The sequence below is a fragment of the Clarias gariepinus genome, chromosome 22, assembly GCF_024256425.1.
Source record: "Clarias gariepinus isolate MV-2021 ecotype Netherlands chromosome 22, CGAR_prim_01v2, whole genome shotgun sequence".
NCBI lineage: Eukaryota > Metazoa > Chordata > Actinopteri > Siluriformes > Clariidae > Clarias > Clarias gariepinus.
The window spans coordinates 21,610,284-21,634,508 of record NC_071121.1 but is presented as its reverse complement, the minus strand read 5'-3'; the positions used below and the strand labels follow the sequence as shown (position 1 = coordinate 21,634,508).

Genomic DNA, 24,225 nt, shown 5'->3' with positions numbered 1-24,225 from the left:
AATTGCTGTCCTGAGTCAAATAGACTTCGATTAAAATGTGTTTGGTGTCACGTCACAACTCTTCTTTGCAGAATGTTTTACTGCTTGTGTAAAATTGCATATTTGCATATTAAAAAAAAAAAATTAGGCTTGTTATAACTTTCAAAAATATATGCATATACAGTGTGCAGCCATTAAAACAATTATACATCTATTATGATTCTTAAAGTTATATGCCTTTTAATGGCTTATTATTTTAAAACTTTATGTTCTAATCCACGCAGCGTGACAGCTTAGTGGTGGAAATGTCACCTCGTACCTCCAAGATAGAGGGTTTGCATGTCCACCCTGTGCTTGGTGGGTTTCCTCGCACAGTCTAAAGACATGCAGCTTAGGTGCATGTGTAAATGAGTGGTGTATGTGTGTGCCCTGCGATGGATTGGCACCCCGCCTCATGCAGGGACGGATTACGGACCGGGCCAGCGGGGCCGCTGCCCAGGAGCCCTTGGGGTGCAGGGGGCCCCCGGCCCTGCTATAGGAACTTTAAAGGGAAATGGGTGCATGGGAGCCTACTTTTAGAAGGCCCTCTTAGGCCCTCCTATTATGGTCCTGGCTTCTGGCTACCAGGGGGTCCTAGGGAGGATGGGGGCTTTGGGGGCCTCTTAGAGGGCCCTCTGATTATGAGGTAATCCTAAACTACTCCTTAAATCCTTAAATCCTTAACACCTCTCAACTACATGAGAGCACGTTTTGCCCAGGGGCCCACACAACCCATAATCCGTCCCTGGCTTCATGTCCTGGTATCATACTTTTAGCCATTATTAATGGAATGACCCTGAATCAAGTAGTCCATATTATTTCTGAAAACAAGTTTCCTCACCCATCTTTCTTTACAGTATGTTTTCTTTCTCTTCTACAGGATATCAAGCCCCCGGGACACTTTTTTTTAGGCTTTTCTCATCAAGTGAGAGTAGGTCATGGTTTGAATAGTCAAGTTTCATGGTGTCCCTATCTTGGTCTGCTCTTTCACTGTCCACTCTACACCATTTTCAAGAACCATCCTTTACATCAGTGGGTCCTACTTTTTCTTTCAATATAAGCATCTGGTCCAGGGTCTGACAGTGGCAACCCAATGGTAGTGGGGCTTGAAACCCTAACCCTCTGATCAGCAGCACATAGCCTCAATTGCCTGAGTCACTACTGCCCCCCTTAGGACATTTCTGGGTACTGACATAAGTTTCGGTCCATAAATATGATATATGAACAGAAGCCTTATTATAGATTTTACATTTCAACTGCACTATCGTATAAAGATGGTTAGCCAATAATTGGTTATCTAATAATATGTATCACCTTGTTAACTGCAACTTTGTTGCATCCTTTTAATTTGCTTTGCAAGTTTGTAATCTGAGATGGAGATCATATTACTTGCAATGCAAATATTTACATTTTTATTTGTTTTTTACAATTTTTTGTTTTTATGCGAATAAATAAAAAATTTACCATTGAAATCTCACACCATTATAAACAGGAAAGAAATTTTTTTTTTTCCTTGATATCGTTCTTATATAGGATACACTTTCCTATTATTATTATAATTTTTTTTTAAATAGTTGCTAATTCAGAAATGAAACTCCTGGTCGAAACTGCAATGCTGACTGAATGCTCCCAGCCTGTGTGGTATAGTGTTTGATTTGCTGTTTGAAGGGTAGACATGCCGTGTGCAGATGACGACAGAACACCACTTAGTCATTAGTCATTAAAGTGTAAGCTCATTAATGTAGGACAGATAAGGCCAACATTACCCTCCAGCAATTAACTCTGCAGATTTTAGAAGGAAGGCGCCTGGTTCTTTCTTGGCCTATCTGGATTTTGGTTTATGACATTTATCAGTTTCTACACACACGCCCCAGCACTAGGATCCTTGACCATGATCTGCCACGTAGGCCGCCACTTTTATCGTCCTGTTTTCCAGCGAGTTTACTGCCTGAGAAGATTAGGAGATTAGATGACTGTCAATATGTATAAAATTTGTCTTTTTTATTGGATTCTTTTTTTTTTAAAGGATCCCCAACATTAACAATTATAATAATAATAATAATGTAACAGAGTGACTTTTGGTATTTGGTCTCCCTTTATCAGTAATAAAAAAGTTTTTTTTGTTTTTTTGAGGTTGATTAGCCATTTACAGAAGACATTTTGCTGAGGTGGAGTGAAACGCTCGGTTGCTTAAGGTTTTTATAATTCTTTGGTGACATATTAATTAAGCACCTGGTATATAAATTAACAAACAACTAATGAAAGTAAATGAACAGGCCAAATACGTTTATGTAAAAATATAACCTTGACATTTAATATCAGTTTGCAAGGCCCACGTCAGCTTTCATTTGAAGCTTGGAATGTACAGCAAGGCACTTTTTTTTTTTCTCTCACCCAAACCGTATTGTATGTTGGATCCAAACACACTGTTTCAGTTGAACATTTACACTTACACACTCTTCCGGCTGTCTAACAAAACAAAATAGGAGTAATAGGGTAGGACATTTAAGCAGTTTTTTTTTTTTTTTTTTTGTCTCTAAACAGATTTAAATACTGGACATTTGGAACTGGCACAACAAATATATAATTAAAAGATAAAAAAAAATTCTATAATACATCAAAATATTTAAACAGCTCATGAAGAGTATTTTTTTGCAAATTGTAAGCTTGTAAGGCACAAACAGTGTAGCCTCTATCTAAGTACTTTAAAAAAATCATTCATATTAAACTCAGTCATTAAAAATACTGTACAACATATGCATCTGATTTTTTTGCCAGATGAAAGGCCTGTTGTAACATTTATTTAATTTTAATATAATAATATTAATATAAACTTCTATAGATCATTTTCTTTGTTGACGTGTTGAAATATGAATTTCTCCTAGGGGAGTATAAATATGTACCACAAAAAACAAAAAATCCTCTTTCACATTATTTATGACTTCCATAATCTATTACCTGTGACTGGGGTGTTTCATCTGTTGCTTTCTGTAACGTTTAAACAACAATAAAAAAATAACCCTAAATGTACTTTATACATATTTTGCCACTTGCATATATGCTCCTTCCCAGAGCAACTGGTTTACACCAGTAAACTTTTAATGGCTGCCTCAAAATTAAAATGATAAAAACAGTTGTCCATGGCTAATTTGATTTAGAAAGTGTGATTGAGATGGTCAGATGCTTTCTTGCTTGGTGATTGTGGATTGAGGAATGGCTGTCGGTTGTTTCGGCACGGTGGCGATGACGCCCTGGGCCAGTTTGTAATGCTCAGAGCTGGAAGCTGGTGGAGGAGATGGGATTGGAGTTTCAGGTGTGGCTGTGGGCACAGAAAGTAAAAATAAAAAAAATGCATTAAATATACGCCGAGGGTTCCACAGAACAGCACTCCAAATGTATGTAAGAGCTCTGAAATTTCTGAAGGCATTAGAAAAAGTACAGGAGAACAACAAGAGCTTTTTGGACCAAGTAAGCCTGATTAGTTCACCAAAAGGATTAGCTTGTTTGGCTCTGCCGTACATGAGAGTATGAACAGGAAAAACGTGCTAGAGGAAAGAGCTTACACATTTGCCCATTATGAATTGGAGTGGCCATGCTGGTGGTCACGATGACGTTGTTGCTGAGGTGCTCGTGGACCAGGTGTGGATGAAGAGACGGAGGAGCATGAGGGGCCTCATTAGCAGAACCTATCGTGAAAATAGAAAAATTCATAAATGAAGTGTACTGCCTTTGGGATTATGTCAAGAAATGAAGTTTTTTTTTTCATTATTATTGTTATTAATACCTCCGAGAAGCATCTCCTGCAGCAGGTTGTCGATCTTGGCCATCCCGAACAGCTTCACAAATTGGATTTGCTCAATCATTTGCCAGGTGATGCTCTGTAGTGTAGGTAACAGAAGCAGCAGTTCGCCGAATCGTCCCCGTGAGTCATACTGCCGGTCGTTGATGTAGTCTTCTAAACTGACCTGCACTTGGTAACGCATCCTCTTGATCTTGCTTGGATCACTCAGACCTTTGGCGTCTACCAGTGAATGAGAGAGAGAGAGAGAGAGAACATGAATGTATTAATTACACATAAACGATGGATCAAGCAATAATGTGAAGGATTCTCAATCATTTTTGGATGATTCTCATTTCTGGAATCTTATACACTAACTACCTGGATCAAAGAATACGATGGCCTTCAAGCAGGCATATTCATTATCATCTATTTGGAGCTCCTGGAAAGGAAGAACCAACTCGTCAAGGATCCTTACTGCTACCCGGCTCACTTCCAACTCCGGGCAATTCCGAGGAATTATATGATCATTACCTAGGAGAAGGAGAATCACATATAACCTGTGCATAAAATTCAGTACTGGCATTAATAGGCAAATTCGTGCTTCAGCGTTAAACACCTTACCTAAAAGCAGAAGGTCTTTGTAAAGCATGGAGCGCTTGGCAGCTCCAAGCAGGAGGTGTTCTCCAGCATGAGCTCGTAGCAAAGCCACCTAAAAAACATACTTTAACTTTAGCATTACCACATCTTGTTAAAACACTGTACATACTGACACATGTACATACAAAAAAAAAACAAATCTCAAATCATCATATGAGAGGTTCTCACAGATTTTTTTTTTCTTCTGTTTCTCACTGGCAGGGTGCTGAGAAAATTGGTTTGGAAGAAGATGCAGTGTCATTCATGAGCAACGTCCACAAATCAGTTACCACATCCTGGTGCTTATATTGTTAATGATTCCGTAGGTCTTAAGGAGCATGTAAGTTTTCAAACCAGCTCATCACTTTCTAACCAGAGACATCAAAACACATTAACCACCAGCTCTTCAGATCCCTCCCCTTCGCCATCCCAACTCCCTTCTCACTCCTGTCTCACTATCAACCCTAAGCCTTTGTAACTTTTTTGGCATATTTTTGGTTATAATATTACTGACATATTACTAAAAATCACTATACGGCTCGTGTGCATGGATGTTCGTTACAGTGCTGGATTGTTCCTTCAACTTTGTCACACACTTTTAGTCTTACCTGGTCATCCAAAGGGAGGTCGCAGAAGGCTGGGATATATTTAGCCCACTCCACCAGCACCAACAGCTGCTGCTTCATGGATTCACACACATCTGTAATGGTGGCCAACTTTTTTGTCCTGATGTCACCGTTCATGATTGGACCTGGAGAGGAGATCTATAGCATAGCAAAGGTTCCTGTTAAGCCTTGAATTCTACCATAGAACAACATATATATATTTTATTATTATTATTATTTTAAAGAGAATGCCCCAACCTGTCTGGAGAGGACATCGGCTTGGATGAGTGCATTGATGGAGGGAAAGCTGCTGTCTTCATAACTGGACCTTCTGGTACTAATTCGGTCTCTTTCATTCTGTACAGCTGTGCCGGAGAGATTAAAATGAATAAGTGAATGACTAGTGAAGCGAAAGGTGAAGGAGTGCTCATCACACGAATTTAATCTGTATAATGAGTTGATCTTAATCAATCAGTCCACATAGCAGGAGTAGGTGGAGTGCATTAGCATTGGTTGTATTAGTCAAGGGGGGGAAATGCTCAAGGTTGGCCTGTTTATCAGTGCAGTGCAATTATGATGCCTCTGAACTGTTTGCTCAGCACAAGTTGGCCATAGACTTCAGTGCATTGCAGAGTGAACATTAACAAGTTGTCTGTCTCGCTCTGATGTTGCAATAGCAGCCTCAGTCCCATAAGCCACACAAGCTCGCTTTCAGTCTTGTTTTGCCATTAGACCATTATTCACATGTCACAAATACAACAGGAAGATGGTGCATACCTTCTTTTTTCATTCCAGCCCGAAAGCATTTCTTAAGCCTACAGTATCTGCATTGGTTACGCTTGTCCTTATCCACTATGCATTGTCTGTTGAACCTGTCAGTACAAAAAGAAGCACTTAATTAAACAGCCTATTTTTTTTGTAAGACCGGGAAGTCATACAGTACAATAACCAAAAGAGATCTCATAAAGATTTGAGATTGTACAAGACAAAAAGGCGATCAATCACCAACCTGCACGAGTACATGTGGTTTTTGCGAACGCTACGTCTGAAGAAGCCCTTACAGCCATCACAGCTGGAGGCTCCATAGTGTTTTCCTGTTGCTCGATCGCCACAGATAGCACATAGAGACCCGGTGCCCAGGTGGTTGGCAGCATTCAGGTTGGCACCCTCAGCTGGCGAGGAGTCTGAAAGAGAAGGTTTAATTCTTATTTTAAAACAAATCTCCACTGGATATCCTTTGGTCTAATACCAAAGTGTAAATAAAGACGTGAAAAGAGAAAAAGATGGTAAATTTGTATGTCTGTAAGTCTAGTTCTCACAATCAGATACTAAGACTGAAAAAACAGAAGGATTAATGTTTATCAGATAGATGATAGAAAAGCAGTGGGCAGAATGCCATGGCAAAGTGGCAAACTGGTTTTTACCACTAAACAAAGTGTAGAGGAATGTATGCTTAAGTGTTTGCTCCAGCCATCCAGCAGTTATTGTAAATGAAATGTGCATTATGCTAAAAAGATCTCTAAATCAATAAAATAAAAAATACGCTGAATGATGTAGTGGATTACAGAACTGACTGGGGAGTTTCAAAAACATTTAGAAAAAAAACTATCCAAAGAAACATATATTTAAAAGCCATTGATAATTTTACACAATTTATTAGATAATAGGGCAAAATAATTTAAGTAAGTAAAAATCCGTAATAATTCATCTTTTTTTTTTTTTTTTTTAAGTTTTTGTTGTTTGCTTTTGTCAGATTACTCAAAGGAGCAGTGATTGATTGCATTAAAGTCGAACAGCCCAAACACATTTCTCCAGCTGATCAAAGGGAAACATGTTAAATGATAGCTCTGTTAATTGACTCCTTTTGAACTGATTCATTATCTGAATGGTAAAGACCATGTGACAGAAGATTTAGAAATCATAATCATCCCTATTTAAATGTGTGATCTCATAAGCATAACTAATCAGTTGAAATTACAGTTAAATGCAAAATTAAATAAATACACGTCACAGTCACGATGTTCAAACATGACCCAAAAAAGAATACATACATTAAATCAAGATGCCGGATCGAGTTAATGGAACCGGTTAGATTTCTCATGGAAACAAGCCATGGGAGACTAAACCACTGAATGGTTCAGTGACATCCTCTACAGTCTGGGTCCATTCATCTTCAATGTCAAACATCCCTGGAAATACAACTCTGAACAGATATCTTATCCCCAACCGACCAAATTGAGGTAAGAAGAGCTGGATGGAATCACATTGGGATTTCTGCCTGTGCAACTCTTGGGATGAAACACAATCCTAGCTTGCCTACAAGACAGAGCTTGTATCCATAAACTCTCTCAGACTTTGAATTTCAGTCTCATACAGTACATGCTGCCCTGCTGTCACAATCAGAATCAGTGGGCAACATTCATAAAATGCATTAAGTCACTGCAGGCACACAAGCGCACTTTGAGTCATCTTCAAACGTCTATAAAGGAGTGTGAAACTCATTAAACCTCATCATCCCACACTTGACCAAACATTCACTAACTGGTATAATCTCAGAGAACTCAAAGTTCATCTGGGAGGTGGACTCACCTGTGCTCATGGCGAGCACTTGCATGTTCTCGAACTCCAGTGTGGTGTAGGCCGGGTCCAGGGCCTCGCTGTAGTCTGCCATCTCCATGTCTGCTAGTGCTTTGGACAAACGCATTCTCAGCTACCTGACACTGGGGGCAAAGACTTGTGCTCTTCAGTGGAGTTTGAACCCCCCTTCTTTTAGAGCAAGCCCCACCCCTTGGAGAGGTAGACACCTCTGAGTGACATGGGCCATGTCCTCTAGAGCAAAGATGAAACTGACTTTGATTGACAGGTCAGACCTTCCCACTCCAGTTATGGAGTGAGGTGGCCCTTAAGTTAATCATTTTCTTGCTTTTCAAGTGCTAAATCAGAATCGTTTTTTAGATATGGACAAACATGGTCTCGCTCTCTCGCTCTCTGTTTTTCTCTCTCTCTCTCTCTCTCTCTCTCTCTCTCTCTCTCATGCACTCTTTATCAATATGTAAGAAGGTTTAGCAACTTCATCACTGGGTGCAAGGACATCCCATCCTTTTTATTTTGCTCTAACTGCATTTATGGACCTATTCCTCGAAGCCGGTTTTCAAATATATGCATTAAATATGGTTCATATGAAATTCTCATAATATTATCTAAGATATATAGTAACTCATAACTAATATTCTGATTAAGTGAACAAGAATGCATTCACGATATTCAAGCTGTGAGGCAGGCAGCCTTGTTTGCAATGTTTAATAAGTCTCTGTTAATTCTTACACAATAAACAACAGCTGTGACTCTTGCAAGCAGCAAATTGTGACCTTTATGTAAAAGAACTCATTGTTCACTGAAAACCCATATGCACATGATCACTCACTTTGGGTCCAACTATAGAGAACAGAACGCTGAACATTATGTTAAACCTTACCATCATTAATAAGTCGTGTTCTAACTGGCCGACAGGTTTAAATCTTGCTGTTGGTCCAAGTACTGGTCTATTAGCTGGGGACAACCACACATGGTACAACATAGTCTGGATGCAAATCAAGAAAATGTTTGTATTTCATCAACTACCAAATATTGTAGCAGAGATGTTATCATAAATAAAACTGTCTGTAATTCTACGACTCTGGTTTTCTAAACATAAACCGATATGAATATGGTTAATGCCAAAAAAAAAAAAAAAAAACGATGGTTAAAAAGGCGATACTTAACTCTCAACTCTCAAAACTACCATGACACTAAGTGGTCTTGTTTTGGGTCTTAGTCTTTATCTATTTTCTGCAAGTGATAAAAAGTGATAAAAAAGTGACAAGTCCTGATCCGGGAACATAACAAGGCCATAAAAAATGCCTGAAAGTCAAGAGCTCAATTATTATTCCCTACACAAATCTGTAAACCAGTATACCTTTAATCTTAAGTAGATAATAGTAAGTTAGGTATCATTCGAATGAACAGCGATACGACCTATACAATAGCGTGATAATTGTAAGATAAAGATTTTCTCACTGTTATCAAACTGTTATTAACCAGTTTGCAACTGATGCTATCCTACGGAAAGGCCGTGCATAGCTTAATCGTTACATTCGGCATGCAGCCTTGTTTTAACCCAAGGGGAGAGTATTGGTTGGGCAAACAAGCACAGCGAGTGCATATGTGTAAGGGCATGGGCAAACACAGGGGTGGATATATTTGTAGAAGGGAAAGTGACAGTACAAAGCGATGGGTCAATGTTCTCCAGATCAGAGAGTCAACGAGGGCAGTAAATGTACTTTCATGAATTTCATCTACCCCTCCACACACACACACAAGAAACCCAGAGCTGACCTACGTGCTATAAAAGTGCACGCACAAAATGCACAAGGAAACTGACTTTGGGACTCCCCAATCTTTCTATAAACACACATTATTGTTTGCTTGATGCATACTGTATGTGCATCTCCGTATTGGTCTTAGATACCTATATTACCTAAAGACTTGGGTATGATGGTATGGATCATAAATTTTCTACATCCTTGCCAAAATTCATAAGGAACAAAATGAGGCTGGCAAAATTAGCTGTGTTGTTTGGAGTAGCCTGGAAAACACCTAAACTTACTAGCAAACTGGCAATTTAGGTATGGACAAGGAACACATTATGCGGTACCATATGTTCAGAATCGTACTGTGGCTTATGTATTAAATGATATGTTGGACTGTAGCATATGATATTAGTAGTAAAGCAACACCATGTACAAATTATCCAAGAGGTTTATATGAAGTGTTTAATATATACTGTTAAAAACAAATCAAGGGCCCCTTGTAGATCTATACACATACAAGGGACGTTCAAGTCAAAACGAGACTAAGTGTTCCCTTTATTTTTTTAGCAGTAGACATACACACACACACACATACACATGCACATATACACACATTGTGTTATCCTAAACTCCTTATTTGTTCAAGAGCTTTACTCTAACTACACTGACACAGCAAATCAGTGACTCACACTGAGCAAATCTTATCTGGCTTACCATTACAATCTTTATCATAACTCACATCTTCCAGCGTGGTGTGATCTCTTCCTGATGGCCCTGAACACCTCTATAAAACCTAATTCACAAGGTTATAGCTTTGTTCGTCACATGCAAAGTCGGAGTGTTCTAACCAGGCAGGGTTAGATCCCTAAAATAAGCAATTCACTCGCATGTAAAAGTAATCCTATAGTAAATCTTTTTTTCTTTTTAGTTTGGTTAAAAACTGTATAGAGAACTTGTTATGTTATGCACAGGCAGGAATTTGAGCTCAGAATCAAACAGAGGACACTGTAAGGAAATGGAACATAAAACCAATATGATATTTATAGTATGATAATTACAGTATATTATTATTATTATTATTTTTCCCTGTATAGCTGTTATTGTCCGAAGCAACAAAAAATACAATGATAAGGAAAAAATGTTTTTATGGCTTCTGGCATGATTCCTGATTGGGGCTTTAAAAGTAAAAAAAAATGAAGCTACTTTTTAACTAGACTCTTAACTAGACATGTAACTTTCTTATGTATTTAAAACACTGTAGCAAGCGCTCTCACACCTTTTTTGTAAAATAAAATTGACGGACCTTTTCAGCACGTATTTTTATGTTGAAAATCACTCACTTACTCCTGGATTTTCCAGGAACAGAACAGCTTAGGTCCAAGTTGATATACAGTACAGTATATACATATACAAAAGGCTGCAAGCACAATACAAATGATGGACCTTGCTGCAGTAAAAGATTTTAATGGTGCAAACGTTTTAAAGAAGTCCATATGTCTGTGAATGAAGATGGTGTCTCAGAGCCGATTGCAGCGAGTGAAACTCCTGATCCTGGAAAATCATTAATAACTTGTCGCCAAAACTTGTGGAAGAGACACATCTGTCTATGTGAACTGTACATACAATCATTCACTCATTCACAAACACCACTTGCACATTGCAGGAACTCAGCTGGGAGTTATTGCCACATCCCCTATATATATATATAATAAATACAAGGGCTGCTCAAGTCAAAGTGGAACTCTTTAAATCAATGATATCCACGCACTAGTGAACCGCTGAGAATAGAGAGTAATGGGAATTTTTATTTTCATAACTGTGTTCTGATATTCTATACAATCAAAAGTCCCATTTTGACTTGAACACCCCTTGAATTTACTATATATATACCAATATGTATTGGTATATTGTATACTTTTTTATATACTTTTTAGATTTTGATAAAGCCCATTTAATTCACAGGCCAACAACTATAAGAACGCAAGAATACATCTAACTGTCTAAAATGATAGATTGTGATTAGCACCAATGTGTTATCTAAATTTTACAAAATTATCCTTCACGGATTTTTGCTGGTCTTTTAAAAAAAAACAAAGATACTGTGAGCGCCTTCATTGCCTTCATTAGCATGTGAACGATCCACTCTTTCATGACTCAATCACATAAATGTTCCTTGCCCTCAGGGAGTTTTTTTTTAAACAACTTGAAGACCCATGATTGAGTGTAATTGATTTAACTTTCACCTCATTCTTCAGCGATCACATCACCTCCAGCTCAAGCAGTGAGAGATGCACTGACTCCACTAAACAGCCCTTAAACAAACTAATACAGCCGATATGTAACAACATCCAAAAATGTTCATGATGCGTAACGTCTTTTATTTGATTTTTTTATCACTGTACAAAGGTGTACTTGGAAACGGATTATGGAGGACATCCACAGGATCTCTCCTTCCCTAATAACTCTCTGAGTATGATATGAGGCTGCTATTTCAGATCCATGTCCTATAATCAGTCACCCATGCCGCCCGGGGCTAAAAGTCAAAGGACTGCTCCGAACTGATGTAACTCCTCTGCCTATTTCCCCCTTTGAAACTTCAAACTCCAGTTTGTGAACAAAGTCCTGTCTATCTTCACAATAGGGATCTCCGACCACTGACCAAACTCCATTTGTAACCACTGCCTATTTGTACCTTCTCTTGAATGAGTCTTTTTCATTTCCACTGAACGCGACATGGCGCTGAATCACCAGCTGTATGGCCTATATGGAATAACATTCTCTTGGAATAATTGTGAATAACTTTGGGAATACATCGGTTTCTCGATTTGGATGCCAGGAAAATGGTTTATGATGCTTGGATGCCTTGATAAGAATGACAAGAGAGTGGAAGCGAGAAGAAAATATGCTTGCTCCAGTAAAAAAAAAAAAAAAAAGGCAGCATGGACAAACTGGGGTAGATGGCACAGGTACGTAAGACTAATGACATGAGGGAGACCTTGTCAACAGATTGCTATCTGTAAACCACACAGCTTGTGCAAGCCCTCATGCTGAACCACTGGCTGTCAGCGTGAAAGACTTTACTTCATTAGAAGAAATCGGAACTGATTTGATTTTAGCTCGAATCCATTTCCGTGCATTAAGAGACTTAAAGAACATATGACGAGATCATTCATAATCATATCACTGTATATGCTTTGAGGACTGATAAGCAGGGTATATGCCCCTCCTCTCCATTAAAACCAGATTAGTGCTCTTCAAAGCAGTCCTACATTCAAAAAGGCTTAGTAGTGAAATCAATGATGTTAAAGAAAAAGAGAGCAAACTCGGCAAGTTGTAGGTGTCACCGATAAGACATTGTTTTGCATGTAATCCCATCTGTTAGATAATTACTTGACTAATTAGTGATCTAAGGATTCTCTGTAGACAAAAAAGGAATATTTTTTTTACCCCAAATAACCCTTCTTCAGTGAGAAGCTTTAAAGAGTGTTTAGTTCATTTGAAACCATGTCAGGCAACTGTCAAAACCTCTCCTAATAGACGGGTAGTTGCTTTTCGAATTTGCTTTCTGCTTTTAAAGATGATAGGATTACTTGGCATCTGGTCATGTGATTGGGAGTTTTTTGTCTTCATGCGAGTCTTACATTTCATTTAGTGCTGTACATCATTTTAAGTGGTGTGGGCGCATGGGCAGTCGGACATGAAGCTCACTGGGCAGAATTTTTTTCAAGGTTTTTTCTTATTTTTTAAGAAAAGAAAACCCTTCCATTTTAGGTCATGTCCATTTTTGGATCAAATCGTGAAAGATAAACATACAAATACTGTATTCAACAGATAAATATATTGTCTTTCTTGTGACACCATGAAAACACTCATCCAAGCCAAAGTGTAGCTCAGGCAATGTTTTTCTGCTGTTAATTAATAAATGCTATTCCTTTTTATTTCAAATCCATTTTCATGAAATAACTTAATGGGTAGCTTAATGCTTGAATGTACATTATTATATCATTAGACACACTTCTACCATGCAAAACAAGGCTTCTTTGCTTAACTCTTCCGAGACATTTCTTAAGAGAGAAAAAAACAACAACAAATACATCAAAAGAAGTGAAAACATAATATCATGCCTAGACATAATATAATCAGGTGTACAGACAAAACAAAGATGTCCTTAGTGACCTATCAATACAAATTTTAACTTTTTTGTTTTATATTTCTGCAACTGAAATTAGTTTCAATCAATTAGTTCATTCATACTTGAATTTACACCTGCAAAAAATATAAAGCACTAGTTTCATTATAATCCTTTTGAGTTTAATAAATGATCCTTCTTTTTTACTATCGTACTGTAAGCAACGAGTGATTTCTTTTTTCATCATATGAACACTTGAGATTTCCCAAGATTCTTCTAAAACAGAATAACTCTTCTTCCATAAGGATTAAAAATTATCTGTGAAGTTCTCCGAGTCCTAACACATCTAGCTCTGTGGAGTAATCTGGGTAATCATAAACCTCTAGGGCCTAATACTGCACCGTAAAAGTATTTATGTTTAAACTTCTACATCATAGGGTAATAAAGACAAGTGTGGAGGAAGGGAGGTGAAAATTTTAGTATCTTCCTTTCCGCTGTAGTATCTCTGGAATTTAGCAGAGATTTGTTTTTCACAGAAACGATGATAAAGATCATGAAATGTCTTTAGGTTTCTTGCTAACCACTCTTTGCAACACATCCTGTGAATAAAATCCACCCTGACACCTTGTAACATTTTAGTGGTGTTAAAATCTAAATGATAAAAATTCTATCTGCTCCATTTTTTTTTCTCATAAAACCATAAAAGCCCAAGAAGCTACCTGAACATCAAATAAGTAAACAATTGCATCAATACACATTTAACGCAATGCTCTTTGTAAATCAATCATGGCCTCTGATAAGGTTCTTTCAATTATTAACCATTGTTTTGCTGAGAATCGAGTTGGCTAAATCCAATTTGCTGGCTCAGGGATACTAAGTGGACACTTAGCAATTTTTTTTTTTTTAAAGTAATCAATATAATAATAATCTTTTCATCATAATCTATGTATAAATACAATCTACAGCCACAAATACTGTACAAGTTTAGTAGGTTGCTTTTGATCTTTTTGTTGTTGTTCAGATTTTGTTCACAATGATTGAGTTGTAAGTACAGTATCATCACTGTGATAATTTATAGTTTATTCATTTAACTGTAAGCAATTATTATTATATTATTTTTCCTGACATTTCATTTTTCTTGACATTATGTATCAATATCTTTTTTTTATATTATCCACTTTTTATGTACTCCAATAACATGTTCCAAAATTTATACACCAACATGTTTTGTAACACTCATTCTCCAATCATGTTATGTAATGCATTTTACAAAAAATAAGCAGATTGACATTCAAAAAAATAATAATTTACAGTATGCTTGCACCAGAAATTGCTTTAGCAAGAAGTTTCCTTAATATGTTTATTATTTTTACTACAGTACTTAAAAAATATACATCAGCATTAAAGAACCATAAACAATGTTAGCACAGTGATAAAGTGAGTAAACACCTGTATTAATTGATATTGCATTAACTTTAATAATAACTTTAAATAATTATAAAATGAACAAAAAATTTACCACCATAAACAGTCATTAAAGGCATTAAAGCATCATATATGTGTAGATTTTATAAATAAAAATTCCATTTGTTGTTTTTACTCATGGATGGGGGAAAAGGTTCATAATAACTATTATTTAAAATATCTTGAATATTAATAGTCTAATGATTTCTAATTAGGAAATTCCTGAAATGATTATACATAATAAATAAGATTATTTAGCTATGCTTTACTGTACATGCTGTTACATAATACAACTTTTTTCTAGTGCCAAGGAATAAATGCTAATAATAATAATAATAATAATAATAATAATAACTACAAATTGAACCAGCTTCTTGTAATCTTATAATAGTCAACACAAGATAAATTTTAGTACTATGCGCAAGATGCCATTTTTTAAGATACATTGCTTTGTTAACATCACATTACTGATTAATGTAATGTTTATGCTTTGCTAGTGTTAACTAATATAGTAAATAATGTCTAATATACCTTGATGTAAAATTGTTTAGTATGTCATTTAGTATAGTTAGTTTATATAACAGAAAGTAGAAGTGGAACTACTATGGCTCGTTAAAGACTTTGTGCTTTGAGTTGGGTGCAGGCAGAGTCGAGTAGCTCCACCATGTGGTCTTCCTGCGTGTACAAGTAAAAGAATAAGCGCTACACTGATATTAGCAAATGTGAACAGGATATTTGTAAGAATTAAAACTATAGAAACGATGATATTCATGGTGGAAAATCTCATGTGTTAATGGGTTAATAAGTGTTTTTGTGTTCAAAAGAAGTTTATCTAGAACCCTAAATTTTTATCTCTCTTAAGGTTTTAGGAACTCTTATTAAACATAGAGAATTTGCACTAATGCCAGTGTATAGAAAGACTACTAAACTGTCCACATCCAACAATATTCCTTAAAAAAAAATAAACAACACAAACATAAAGGTGAACTACAAACATGATATTCGAAAATACTCAATAGCACAATAACCGTAAGCCTTAATTCTAACACAAAGTCATACTGTATGCATTGAAAGCATTGCCTGTACAATAATTATCAACAATTAATGAATGTAAAATTCCTTTTACACCCATATGCAAATTCAATGCATTAGCCACACCCCTTGTTATTATAATACCGCTATAGAACGAAATGTTTCTATTTAGAAGTCTTTGTCTTGTTTGGAAGCTGGAGTCAGAGGTCTGGGTGAGATGTGATGGGCCACCACTGGAGTATGGAGGGTTATGGAGCTTGCTAATGAGCCCAACAGGGACGTTTTGGCAGTGTTGGGGCTTGAACCCCCTAACCTTTTGACCTGTAATCCAGAGCTTTAACCTTTGAGCCACCATTGCATATGTACTATCTCAGGAACTCTCAAGAAACCCTTTCTCAGACAGTAAACTGTATAACTCTTTATATAGATGACAAAAAATAGGCATGGAGAACATGGGAAAGTGAGGAAATGTTCTTTCTGTTTAATAAGTACATGAATTTGATTCTGTCGGATGCTTTTCAAGGCTTTCCTACACATTTTAAAATCCTATAGATACAAAATCTTTCCATTTTGGATCACATTTCATGCACCATTTTCACACAGCTAATCACCTTCACACATTAGTGTAGCACCAAACATCTTTCCCTAAACTACAAGACAGTTAAATGCCTTGTAAACAAATCCAACACAACGACAGTCTGTAAACTAGTCATCTCTATCATTCCACAGTTTGAGGTATGTAAAGGAGAGTACATTCTAGCAGGTCAGTACCTGGATTCATCGAAATGCCATGTTCTCCATACATCCTGGGCTCTTTAATCAGCAGATGCAGGCCCAGCGACTTCAGGCTCCTCAGCCTCTCCTATGGAGCAGCTTGCCCATTCAGGCCTCACTGTTATGTGTGTGTGTGTGTACCCTGCACTCTGAATGTGTGTGAGAGACGCTGCCTCCTTGCAGCACTTGCACGCTGCCTGCTAGTGATCCTAATCCCTTAATGCCTGTCACATTGAGATTTCATAGAAGCCTTGAGTTTACAGCAAATAGTGTCAATTGTGTGGAGTTAATACTCCTTTACTCACCTCCACTTCCACTTTAGGTACCAGTACACACTGTTGGATAGCATTTTTTGTTTAAAATACCTCTGTTTAAAAGACTGATTTTAAAATTGGGCAATAATCAGAAAGATACAGTACAGTAATTGTCAATCTGGGAATGCTTCCTATTCCATGATGTTTATTTAGCATTCATGGAAGGAGTGCCCAATGTCAGTGCTGCTGTAATAATCTGAAAGTTTTCTGCCATGGGAAAGTCTTTATACCAGAGGACTGTTTACAGTTTCTTTCTATTGTGACCAATTAATGAAAGGAGAGAAAGAAATGATGATTTTTATGCTACAACATGAACAACAACAGAAACCGTTCTGTATCATGGATGTTCCACAACATTTAATCTTATAAAACCTATAAAAGTTATAACTTACTCACTCGCTCATCGTCTATACCGCTTTATCTTGTTAATTAGGGATGCCTACTGTATTAGCCTAATCTGCATGTTTTTGTACTGTGGGAGGAAACCCACCAAGCACAGGGACAAACTACCCCGAGACGATAATTGAACCCAGACCCTGGAGGTGCAAGGCCACAGTGCTGACCATTAATCCACCATGTCAGCTATAAAATTTATTAAACTTAACACATTTAAATTTTAATTACATTTTAAAAAATAAATTAACTATTAGCCAATGAAAAATAATATTTGGCAAGTTGCTATGATATTAAAGGAGTAATTATAGGAAAATGATCAACAGTATGGTTGATACTTCTCATTCTGGTCCATCACACCCCCTGGCATTGATTTATTTCCTATAACAGCACTCCTCACATATTAGTCCTTACTCTAAAATGTCTTTTTTTTCTTGAGTTTTGTCCCTTTTATACTATGGGTCTCCCCTTCAGATCATTTGATCTACAAGCTCTGGCACAAGTTTTACCCCGGATGTCCTGTGAGGGGTCTTGCCAAATGACAAAACAGCGAAGATCATGCGTGCAGTGACACGGCTTGAACCGCTGTCCCTCCAATCAGCAACCCAGAGCCTTAACCACCTACTGTACTGTAAGTCACCACTAGCCACACAGCCTCTGAATCTCACCTTCTACCTGCTTATGATTTACCCTCCCAGTGTAACTGACTACCATCAAACTTTTATTTTATTCCATATTAAATTTTGGTCTGTGCCATTATTAGAGATAAAGTGATCAAACATGTCTACTGCTTATTACTTCAAAACGTAGTCCATATGACCTGGTGCCATGGAATTATGCTTCAGCTGTAAATCTTCAGTTTATCAATAGAATACAGTATTTGTCCTAAAGCATCTGTAAAATATTTAATAACCATGATAAAACTAATCAAGAAAGAGCACTTCACAGAAGTAAAGAACAAGGGTTCCTGGAAAGTTAATGGGATAAACAAGAGTTTCAGGGAATCCATGTAGGCGGAAAAGTCCAGGCGGCGCCTTCTTACACACATCAGATCCGTTAATTTATCACAAAGGACAAAGTAAATTAATGTTTCAACTTTGCAAGCGGCAATAAATGATTCATTTAAAAAAAAAAAAAAAGCACTGCTAACTAGTCACAACTTACTCACAGACAGACAGTTACATGGTGGTATCACAAAAAAACAAGGCAAAGTTTCCTCTCACAATCAGCTTGCTAGGTAAAATAACTAGCTGGCTAGCAAAGATTAGTGTCTTTATTTAGACAATAGCCTAGTTTCTTTCATATTTAATTTTTGTACAACAGTTCATACAGTAGCTTAGTCTTACGACTGTAATGGATATTATATCCCCCCAATTTTTTCATTTCAGGATATCCTTGCTGAAGTGATGAAATGATGAAACGCTAACTGAGGAAAATGCTAAATCTATCTATGGACATCTATGACTACACTTTTATTACAAACTAGCTTGACAGGAAAAGGGTTTGTAGAAAGAGTTAAATGGCTTAAGCTAAAAATTAGTTTATCAGCTTTAATGTGATCAGTAATACTACTGTATCTTTTATTATTACAATAATATAAACTGTCTTTCAGTACAGCAGAACTCTCTGTCTAACGTATTAATACAAAGAAATAAAATTATCATAAGTATTTATGCCTTGTTTACGCTAAGTTGTACTTCTTTTGTCGAAGTATGACAATCGAAGCATGAATCACTGATGAGAAATTGAAAAAGTAGTTCTGATGAAGATTAAATTTAAAGTTAAAATTCACATATACCACTTCAGCGCTGTTATTTCCGCAGTGAAAATATGAACTAATCCCAGTAAAATTATTTAGTTTGGCTTTTCTAATTAATATCGATTGGTGCAGGTGTTTGTTTACATTGTGCATGTAGATATTAAAGTAGATTATTACATAGCACATAACTGTTCATAGCATTGCTTTTACGTAACATTTTGATTTCACTTATGATGCAGGTTAAACATTAGGCAGATATAAAAGTACTGCAGACGTTTTAATAAGTCTAGCCATAATCAGACATAATTTGGCAAGTATTACTTCACTTCTACTCAGCATTTTGATTTTAGCGTATAACAATATGTTCTCAGTCGATTATTTTACATCCCCTTACCTCGGACTGTTTTGTTTGCGGATTTGTTTGCTCTAATGACCCGTGTTTGATCTCATAGTGACATTTCACACTACTGCTTTTTATTAACGCCACAGAACATATGAGAAAAACTGGTTTTAATAACCATAATAATAACAAAAACAATACCCAAAAGAATAACTAGAATAAGCATACATTGATCTGTGCATACACCTTTGAAGGTTTAGTTCTCATAGTGTACTTCCCTTTTTCTTTTCTTTTTTTGGAGTAAGCCATTCTGTGTCAAGTTTTTATTTCTATTTCTTGAGGATTTTTCTTGATGAGGTGCGTTATCATCATTTTTGTGTCTTTTGCATAGTTTTCGCTCTGTTGAGTTACCCATATAGCCATGTCTAACTCAAGGGTAAATTGCTATATTCATCCCTAAAAGTGTTAAATGCTGTGACACAACATTTTGCTTTTATTTATGGCACAGGTTTAGATACCTAACAACTGCTAAGGTTTCACTACATTCTGTCCAGCTAGCTACAAAATGGTGCTGGCTGAGCAGACATACAGACAGATATATAGACATAAATACAGACAAACAGACATACAAAGAGACAGACAGCACATTTTTTTAGACTGGTTTCAGGTTTTCCAATGTATATGTGAATTCACATATAATGTGAATTCTATCCAATGTACTGCCAAGGTGTATCTTTTATTTATATGAATGTGAGCATGTGACACAGAAATAGTTTCTGTTAAACCAGCTCTCAGCAAAGTTTGCTTTTGTATTTTAATATTTAATTTTATATGACCTTATTGATCATGAAAATATTTCCCAATCCTAGAATCAAGTCACTGAGTGTAGGATCCACTTTTAGCAGCATTGCTCAATCTTAAAATCTTCTTCAGCAAATCCCTAAAAGGCCCTGAAAGTGTGGAGTGCTGGACCGCCTCCTCAGAGTAATTTGACTTTTTCAGGGTAAACATACCTCCTCGCTTTAGACCTGTTCGATTGCATGTCTTTTATTTACTTTAAGCCAGGGATCCTGCTAAGTTTGCAGGGGAGTTATTTGCCCAGGTTGTAACGGCTAGGCAATTCATCGAAGCTTGTCCTTGCAGCCAGCATCTTGCTAAAGAGGTTAAAGTTAACCATACTGTTTTGAGTGCCATGATAAAAATATAACAAAATAGGAAAAATATAAGAAAACCATGTTAAATCTTTGATTTTACTTTAATGTGATTTTTTGAATGATTTATTTTTCATTTTCATTTCATTAATAATATATTCTTGATTATTTATTATCAAGAATATTATGTTATTTATTATGTTATAATTTTTATTATATGTAAAGTGATTTTTAAACAATTCATTTCGCATGTGATTGTCACATTATTTTTTACAAGTGATCTTTGTACATGATAAATGTATTTTCACATGTGATTTTTACTTGTGATTTTCTAAATGACTGGTCAAATATAATTGTTTTGCGTGGTTCATCTTTGCATTTATTTTTATAACGATACATTTTTACAGATATTTTTACATGATTATTTTTATTTGCATATTTTTTCACATGATTTTTAATAGGTTTTTTTACACAATTGATTTTTACATTTTTTAAATGAATTAATTCTTTTCACATTTTTTTTTACAATATTTTGTTTCCTTTTGTTAATTTTTCACATGTAGGAATGGTAATTTTATTTAATTTATTTATATTAATATTTAATTTATTAAATTTATTTTTTATTTTAATAGGATAATTTGTCAGTTGTACTGTACTGCTATATTGGTTTTATTTATTCTACTTTCATTGAAAATATATTTGATTATTATTTTTGCATTGTTTAATGGAAATTGTTTAACTTAATCTCACTTTTAGTGCAAGAATACATTTCTCTAGGAAATAAATTGTTTCACTTTATAATGTATGATATTTGACTTTTCCTTCTATAGTGTTTACATGATGCCATTTCTTGGCATAACTTTGTGTTACTTGTTTCATTGTAATTACATGATTAAACATGGTAATTATTTACTGCAATTGCTACTGAATATGTTTAGTAAATCCATCATAAATATGGAGGTTTTTTTATTTGCTATTTTGAAATTATACAGCCCGTATTAGCAGAACAACACTAATCTGAAGCATTCTTTGATTGTGAAACGACTGTACAGTACAATGCATTTGTTCTGAGTTTCTTAGCGCCAGAAAGAGGCTTAAAGGGCATTTAGCCAAAATGTAAATGTTACAATTATTTATTTGACAGACTCTTTTGTCCAAAGGGGTTTAGAACTGAAGGAGAAACCAGTCATACAGCTAAACAGGTGGAATTAAAGGCCTCACTGTGGACCCAAATGCTGCTCCTGGACTATAAACTCTAAAGCAATAAAAATTAGTCGTATGAAATTTCTTGTAAACTCGTAAAACCAATTGAAATTTCCAGAAGAATAAGATTCTTAGCCGCAGTAAAACATTTGAATGGTGCAAGTGTTTTAAAGAAGGCCGTACGCCCATGAATAACGATGCTGGACGAGGTGGCTTGAAGCACACTGCAGTCGTTGCCATGAACATTCAGTGAGATAATGTCAGATGGTTGAAAATTGCCCGATAATGTCTCGTGGACTTGTAAAAGAAAGACATCTGTCTGTGAAAACTGTAAACAAACCAATTCCATATTTTTGGACAATTAAAGGAGTTCCTGAGAGGCCAGCATTTCAGCCATGAAGCACTCAGTCTGTTCATGGCTCCAGTGTACTAATAAAACTTTCCACCTTGATAGTATCCAAGCATAAGTGAAACGCCTGGATAAGTGCATTAGTGTAGCAGGGGATTATATATTATGGACATAAAAGAGAACTATATTCTTTTATTCTGATGAACTGCTGCTCACTACTTGCTTTTTGTTTTTTGCACAATTTTGTGAAAACCAACAAGTAAATAAAAAATTCTAGAAGGTTCAACCATTTCTAAAGTCGCTGAGGTCACATGATTTTTGTCCCTTTTCTAATGTATGGACTGTCAACATTATTCAACTTTATTTATTATTAAAGTCTGTCAACATTATTAGGTTATAGAATCACCTCAATTCAAAAATAGGTGATTTTACTAATTTAATTAGTTTATGCCTATCAGGTTAAACATTTGTGCAATGCATCTAAAAAACTAGTGAAAAAACTGCCAATGTGATATTGGTATTCAGCTTCTGAAGGCATGGCATGTGTCATCTCCAGACTCAAACTGAAAGGAAAACTGTTGGATGATGGTGAAGAAGGTTGCAGCAGTCGAGAAACCATCTCCTTTATATGATCTTCAGGACAAAATAAAGCAGGCATGGATTGAGCGAGTGACCCCAGAGAACGCCAGAGTATGTCTTTTTGACTTTGTACCCAGACAGATTATTCATCCCGATAAATAAATTATTCTTATTTTAATTGTCCTTATTAAAAAAAACATTTAAAATGTAATTAAAAGAATGAATTAAACTTTTGTCTAAATACTTTTGGCCAACACTGTATTTAAATGTTAAAATAAAAAAAATAAAAATAATAAAAATAATTCCAAAAAGTTAAAAATGTTGGCGTAGCTTGGAACAAATAAGAAAACAAAAATCAAGATGGTAATTTTTGTCAAGACCCATTCATGAGAGCATACAGTATATTATCAAGAAGAGTTAAAATAGATATTACAAGAAATAACTGAAGCTATTTGTCGTGTTTGCAACACATGAGGATGGAAGACCTCACTGGAAGGGCCCTATGGGTATGCAAACTTTTGCACCTGACTCTACTGTAGACCACTAAAGCACTAGTTTGCTTTTAAAACAAAAACTGTGTATTTGAGTTGTAGCACTGATTATTTTCAAAGTCCACCAGGTAAGTAATCTGTGTTAAATAAGAGTTTCAACTAGCTAAATGAAGTCTGACTTGCATTAGGTCAGATGTCCGGACTCATCAAATTTTCTCACAGTAAAATCTGTCTGCCGTGTTTGTGTAAGTATAAAAAAAATGGCATTTTACACAATACGTATTTTTCAACGATCTGCCGTATTTACTTTGTGCAAACATTTTCCATGAGCGTAACACAAAAGAGGAAGTTCTTTCTGCAACATTCACCTGTAGCTACATGTAGGCCCTGTTTACAGCCATCATGGCTCTGCCACACCTCCCAAACACAACAAAAGCTCTCACGACACTAATGGCGGCTTTCACTCCGTCTGTGACAAGTCCCACATGGCTAGATTTCTCTACCTGAAGTCAGCAGGGAAACATCTGGCCTCGTTCACTGTTACACCAAGCCGTTAGCTAAAGGACGAGAGAGAGGACGGCGTGAGAGAGAGTGAGAGAAAGTGTATCTACTCACCATACGGAAGCTCCATATTAGTGCCGGCCTGAGTGTTAACATTGACCATGCCGTTCCTCGTGTTCTACAGCTGTCGCTTTTTGCTTCCGCTGTCCTTTTCTGAGTAAGTACAACTAAAGTCTGAGATGGAAAGTGGATGGAAGAGTTTTGGTGCAGCGTACTGCCTTTTTTTAGAGGAAGGTGCTGTCGGAGCTCTGGAAGGCCGGTACTCCTGTTATCTTATTGATTCTCCTAATCTGGGCA

General features: G+C 36.3%; 1 protein-coding gene across 2 annotated transcripts; it reads right to left on the bottom strand.

Moving 5' to 3' along the window:
* Positions 1–2,287: 2,287 nt before the first annotated feature.
* On the bottom strand, positions 2,288–24,159 carry hnf4a (hepatocyte nuclear factor 4, alpha). Of its 2 annotated transcripts, none has more exons than XM_053483069.1 (10): positions 23,983–24,159; positions 6,050–6,224; positions 5,818–5,912; positions 5,299–5,405; positions 5,044–5,199; positions 4,421–4,508; positions 4,178–4,330; positions 3,803–4,039; positions 3,582–3,704; positions 2,288–3,337 (listed from the first exon to the last, which is right to left on the bottom strand). In XM_053483069.1, exons 1-10 carry the CDS (start codon positions 24,029–24,031, stop codon positions 3,195–3,197), a joined length of 1,326 nt encoding a protein of 441 aa, XP_053339044.1. In that variant the 5' UTR covers positions 24,032–24,159; the 3' UTR covers positions 2,288–3,194. The 2 variants fall into 2 exon arrangements, with proteins under 2 accessions (XP_053339044.1, XP_053339043.1); XM_053483068.1 differs by lacking the exon at positions 23,983–24,159 and adding an exon at positions 7,630–7,786.
* Between the last annotated feature and the right edge of the window lie 66 nt (positions 24,160–24,225).